The 6,743-nt window shown below is 39.0% G+C and overlaps 1 protein-coding gene across 7 annotated transcripts in view; it reads left to right on the forward strand.

Moving 5' to 3' along the window:
* anks1b (ankyrin repeat and sterile alpha motif domain containing 1B) overlaps positions 1-1,979 on the forward strand; it is a 227,912-nt gene extending 225,933 nt beyond the window's left edge. For all 7 annotated transcript variants that reach the window (XM_046859927.1, XM_046859928.1, XM_046859929.1 and 4 more), the window contains one exon: positions 721-1,979. In XM_046859927.1, the coding sequence (XP_046715883.1) occupies positions 721-769 (49 nt within the window). In that variant the 3' untranslated portion in view covers positions 770-1,979. The remainder of the gene's footprint in view (positions 1-720) is intronic.
* The last annotated feature ends 4,764 nt before the right edge of the window (positions 1,980-6,743 follow it).

The raw sequence follows: 6,743 nt of genomic DNA on the forward strand, positions 1-6,743 counted from the left end.
TTCCAAAAACACACCATTCACTTCACCCTCATTTCCTCCAAATTATAAAAAAAAAAAGGTTTGATGTGATTTTTTTTCCTCCCATTTTTCCTTTGTCCTCTATTTAGCACTTTGTTCAGACACACATCCTGATTGCTTGAATGAGGACTTAAAATCCATAATGCTGCTACAAGCTTGTAAACGCAGTGTATTTCGGTGGGAGGGGGACGGCTCCATTTTTTCGTTCTTCATCATCAGGCAGTGTGTGAAGCAGTGCGCCACTACTGAGGCTTAAGGGCAATGGGAACTCTAAGGAGATCCTGTAAGGACAGCGTAAAAATGGAGATGGTGGCCGTATTTTTTTTTTGTTGGTTTGTTTGTTTGTTTATATATATTCTTTCTTTTGTTTCCCTCCCCTCTCCCCCCCAGTGTGGTCTTTGTGGGTCAACCTGGGGTTTGGCTTGCTCCCAACCATTTTTGCAGGAAAAATTTGCATGTGTAAAAGGCAGGGTGTTCCGTTTTTCGATCCATGAACAGCGTCTTTAAAGAAAAAAACACTTTAATCGCTTTGCCTTGTTTTTGGTTTGGCTTTGAATGCAAGCAGCCCGGAAACAGGCCCTTCGGCCCGCAGAGAGCATGTGTTCTGGCTGTGTTGGACCGGCAAAGGGGGCATCTGAGAGGCTTGTTTTTTTTTTTTTTTTTCTTGGACGCTCTGGATAAGTGATTTAATCTCATTTGCAGGGTAATGCCGGACTCCCATGTCTATTACTGTGGAAATCAAAGAATGTAGCCAGCCCCCAACATGGACCCTCTCACACACACATTGCAAAAAAAGGACAGCCAAATACGGAGCCTATGAGTGGCACTTGGACTACAAACATGGCAGAGCCTGTCGAGACTGAACTTTTACACATAACTCGGTGCGCAAACAGACTACTGGTGCGACTGTACGAACATTCTCCATTAGACTGAGTTCATACTTCACTGGGCTCGGGCTCTGTTATGTGGACTTATGTTGTGTGAGGGAGAAGGTTGGGGGAAAGGCAAGGTACCATGGGATAGGACCATGGTTACTCATTTTTGACGGACTCATTTTTGCCCATACATCACCACTAGGGGGCAAAACACAAAGGACTTTCTGTTCGCCATGTTTTTACTTTTCTTTAATTTCCTCTTTCATTCGGTTTAATAGTACATTCTGAATATTATGCACAAATGTGAATGGATTTATTGCACTGGACAACCATGAAAGTGACGTGTCTCATGCCAAAACCACTACAGAATTGTTGTTGACAATGCCATGCAGATTAGTATTCATACTGGTAAAACATTCATGTCTAATATAATTCTATATCGCCATTAATCTAATCCTTAATTGATTATGTTTATTATAAATTCTTCTTTTAAATGTGCAATTCTTGTCTAATGTTGTCTTGATGTTATATTATTTTTATATGACATGTTGGGCTTTGAGAAGAATAGCCATCCAGGTTTAAAAAAAATATTCTAGGAAAAAAAAAAAAAGTGTGAATGGTGTCACTCAATTTTGCTTTTCAGGTGAAAAGTCCATCGATGATACACAAATGATGATGATGTTGATTGATGATGATGATTGATTGATTGATAAGCGGCTATTTGAACTATTTGAACTATTGAGTGTAACTGTAGATTTTTTTGGCACAATTCTTCTGTACATAAATATTTTCCTCAATCATTGTTCATATATATGTAATGTAGTTTAACATAAAAAAAGAAGAAAATGACTAACAGAAAAAAAAAAAGAATTAATGACACTGGTTGATATAGTACCAAATTTTAAAAAGGTCAAAATCTCACTGTTGAAAAATATCGTTTTAACTAAACACTTTTGTGTGAGCAAAGTGGAATTGCTAACTTACCATGTACATAGGCTTGGGCTTCCAGCACTCGAATTTTCTAAGTTTGACCCTTATTTATATCCTGGCAAAAGCACATGGAATAAATCAGACTTGTACAACTGCTTCCTTTTGAGTGGCCTTTTACTTTATCCTCTTCTCTAATTTTATCTGCACCATCACTCCATCATACTTACAAAGCAAAGAGTTTCTGTAGTATCATCTGATGTTTTCAGAACTTCCTACATTCATCTCTGTATTATTTTAGCCCCATGTTTCTATGAGGTCTTCAGGTTTTGTTTTAAGGTTCACTCTATCCAGAATTAAATATTGTCCCAAGTATTGGGACACCTGCCCTTTCCAGCCACATGTGATTCTTTGCCAAAGTTGAAGGCACACAATTGTATAGGCTAGGAGGTTATTAAGCTAGGGGACTCAAACCAAGCCAGCTCCATGAATATATGCTTTATACCTGGCTTGGAAGATGTGGAAGATCTCCTGCTACAGAGCTCGAACCCTACTGAACACCTTGAGTGAATGTATGTGAATGCTGACTGCACCCCAGGCCTCCTCACCTTCTCACCTACATCAGTACCTGACTTTACTATTCAATTCAATTCAATTCATTTTTATTTGTATTGCGTTTTTAACAATGAACATTGTCTAAAAACAGCTTTACACAGATAATGTGGTGATTAAAATAAATATGTTCTTTATAAGTCTAAGTTTGTCCCTGATGAGTGAGCCGGTGGTGACTGTGGTGAAGGAAAAACTCCCTTAGATGGCATAAGAAAGAAACCTTGAGAGGAACCAGATGTAAGAGGGAACCCATCCTCATTTTGGTTGCACTGAATGTTGATTTATTACAGATATACAAAGTTGTGGGGTACAGTGATGGTGATCAGAAGCAAACTGCAGTCCTGAGTCAGTGTAGGAGACTGTTGACATTAACTACAGTCCAAATTCATCCTCAAAGCTCCTGCTCTTACTCCGGAATTTCATGGAACCACCCAAGGTGTTGATGAGAAACCGTCCCAAGCTGCACAGAGTGGCCTCCAAACGAAGAGAACACTATCCAGAGGCAGACCTGGATGAAATGGGAAGATCTGCGGAGGGAAGAGGGGCAGGAACAGTGGTCACTGGAACCCCAGGAGCATGTTTAACTTGACCAACTTTACTAACACCTTTGTAGCTGAATAAATCTCCACAAATCTCCACAAAATCTAGTGGAAGATCCTCCCAGAAGAGTGAAAGTTCACAGTAAACTATGACTAAATGTGCAGTTGGAATTTTATGGTCAGATGTCTACGATCTTTTGTTGCTATATTTGTATGCTATAGTTTTCATTAAATAAAATCTAAAAGAGTAAATATTAAATATTTGATTTATATTTATATATGATTTCTTTCAGAAACAAGGCATATTTTTGTCATTCAACTTCTCATGAATCGAGTCTTGTTATAGAAAAGCATTTGTTTTTTACTCATTTCCTATAGAGAGAAAATCTGCTTATTAGTAGCTCTGTGTGGTCTGTCACATAGAATCTCTCTCTCTCTCTCTGTGTGTGTGTGTGTGTGTGTGTATAATCACCCGTAGGCATGATGAGTGGTGGTCTTGTCTGTTGTGGTCTCTGTTGCCATGAAGCATTAAACAAATCCTGCTCGTTAGCCCCACTGTGGAACGTCCTGCTTCAGTGATGGATGAATGTGTTTTACAAAAGCAGCCGCAGAGTAAAAACCGAAAAAGAGGAAAAGGTCGTCGTTTCTCATGAGGCTCAAAACATTACAAGGTCACTTTCAGATATTTAGATACTGTACGCTCGTTCATTCACACACACACACACACACACACACACACACACACACACACATGCCAGATAGTGTATTGAATTTAATAAATTTTGATTTGTAGGGTGATCTTAACAATGGGTGTTGGTTTACCGCAGCATGACAGAGATAAAGAGGTAATAAACTTGGAATGTATAAGTTTAGTGTCTATAAATTTGTTTCTTATACCTTTATCCCTAATGAGTGAGAAAATGGGGCCTTTGGTGTAGGAAAGAGACTTGAGGACTTCATGAGGAAGAAACCTTAAGAGGCTAGAGAGACTCCAAAACAGAACCCATCCTAAACATCGAATGTCCATTCAATTCAATTTAATTCAATTTTTAATTAATTTTTATTTGTATAGCGCTTTTAACAATGAAAATTGTCTCAAAGCAGATTCAAACAGATAATGTGGTGATTAAAAGTGAGTATGTTCTTTATAAGTGTAAGTTTGTCCCTGATGAGCGAGCCGGTGGCGACTGTGGCAAGGAAAAACTCCCCAAGATGGCAGAAGGAAGAAACCTTGAGATCAACCAGACTCAAGAGGGAACCATCCTCATCTTGGTTGCACCTAATGTCCATTTATAGCAGATATACGATGTTGCGGGAAACAGTGATGATGATCAGAAGCAAAAAGTAGTCCTGAGTCGATGTAGCAGACTGTTGACATTAACTACAGTACAATTCATCCTCAAAAGTGCCCATTCTTACTCTGGAATTTCATGGAACCACCCAAGGCGTTACAGTTCCATCATTGTTGAGGTGTTCAGTGATTGGTGCTGTCCATGCAACCTGTGGTCCTGAACCATTGTGGCAGACTGTTGATATTAATTATAGTCCAAATCCATCCTCAAAGATCTTTAGATACTGAATGGATCTTTAGGCTGTTCATGTAGAACCATCCTTAAATAATATCCAATTGAACAGAACTCCATCCATAGGTAGGGCATCAGGATGATTCAGACAGATCCAAAGAGAAGAAAGGAATAGGAAACTGATCACCGGTGCCTCAGGAGCATGTTTAACTCTCAGAAAGTCTGAGTTTGAATCCCAAAAATTTGGATGGCATCAAACTATATGTGCTATAATAGCATTTTAATGACATTTAAGCCACACATAAATCCATCAGGTGCAAAAAGAAGAAGAGAAAGACTGAATATCATACTCAGAAGGTTGTGAGTTTGAATCCCAGCTGCCACAAGTATTAAAATCAGGACATATAACATCAGGTGTTAGAAAAACATCTGAATTGCATTTAAAGTATAGATGATTCAAGAAAAATGAGAGAGGGATTGAGAGACAGAGAGGGATTGAGAAAGGGATTGAAAGAGAGAGAAGGGTTGAGAGAGGGGGGGTTAAAGAAGATTGAAAGAGAGAGGATTGAAAGAGAAAGAAAAAGGATTGAGAGAGAGGGGTTGAAGGAGAAAGAGTTTGAGAGAAAGAAATGGATTGTGAGAGAGGGAAAGGGAAAGAGGAATTGAGAGATAAATAGATTAAAAGAGAAAAGGATTAGAAGAGAGAAAGGGGGATTGAAAGAGAGAGGGATTGAGAGAGCAGCAGGAGCCCCAAGTCCCAGACGGTTCCTAGCCTGCAGCCATTTGCTAAATGAAGTACCAGAGGATAACTGTTCATGTAATTATGGCACAGATTCATTAATTAACGCTTACGGGGATGGGCCAAGAACACTTTTCAGAAGAGAAATCGGGGAATTGAGTCTGCTGTCCAGGGAGCTTCGGGATTTTCTTCACAATATTTGCAGCTTATGCAGCTGGAATTCCTGATACGAATCTGAAACATCCAAAAATCCTGCATCACTAGACAATTGTTTGTTGCTCTGTTCCCATACACACTATATTATCTGTCATCACTTCTGAGAAGAGACTCTGTGGGTCACGGCTGGTGCTGAGGCTCTGCCAGCTCTCCCTTCATGCGTGCAGGCGACTGGGCAATGATCCATGCCCCTCTGGGTGAGAGTACAGGGTCAGCCAGCACACTGCAGAGCCAGCTGCTCGTCCACTCATCCGTACGGCACAGCAACATCCAGCACTCTGCAAGGTGATAAAGAGAAACGGCATTTCATTGATTTTACACCTGCATCTGTTCCACTACACTACACTACACTCCTATAATATCTGGGGGCAACAAAACAGTTGGTCTTTCACAGGCAATTGATTTCATACATGTTTTTTTTTTGTAATAAAACTCGGTAATATACAACAGGGCCGAGAGCCACTGAGCCAACATTCAGTGCGTTGTTATATTAAATAATCGGAATTCATTTCTACAAGTTGAACTCTACATGTTGGAAATAGACGTTTTCGTTTGAAAACAAACAAAAACGTAGCTTTATGAAAACATTCTCCAAAGTAGATCATTTCGTAGATTTACAGTGTGGACTGTGAAAATGGACGCTTTCGAAAATGATGTGTTTTTTTAGTCATTTCTGGGACACTTTGAAAAGGCAGAAAGTAAATAGTAAATAAAAGCCAGGCGGAAATGACAAAACGTTTGGCTCATACAGGACTCGTACACGGTTTTCACCCGTTTTACTGCGGATGAGCATTTTTTTCGGCAACAATTGAAAACAAAATATGTTTTTAGACAAAAATTCTAAAGTATCCATATTAGTGAAGCCTATGAGATACAAACTAAAAACTAAAACATGATATACAGGCAGTCCCCAACTTACTATGGAGATGCGTTCTGATGACCCCATTGTAATTTAAAAAGTTGAGACATGGCCTGGCCTACCCAGGAGTCTTAAAGAATGGGAAGTTTACTGTCATTTGTTTATAATTTAACAATTTACAGTAAATAATTTAGCAAAACAAAGCAATTTACAATACCTTAATGTATAAATTAAACAGAATATATGTACAGTATGTGGCCGGTTTACAAGTGGAGGGTGAAACATACACTACTACTGTACCTGCTGTGCAAAACTTACAATATCTTTACACTTTTTTTTTTAACATTGTAAGATCGGAAAATCATAAGTTGAATCCTCTTAATTCGGGGACCATCTGTATATATTTTTAAAACATAAATAATGTGTCCAAAAGCA

Source organism: Silurus meridionalis, chromosome 10 (assembly GCF_014805685.1).
Source record: "Silurus meridionalis isolate SWU-2019-XX chromosome 10, ASM1480568v1, whole genome shotgun sequence".
Taxonomy (NCBI): domain Eukaryota; kingdom Metazoa; phylum Chordata; class Actinopteri; order Siluriformes; family Siluridae; genus Silurus; species Silurus meridionalis.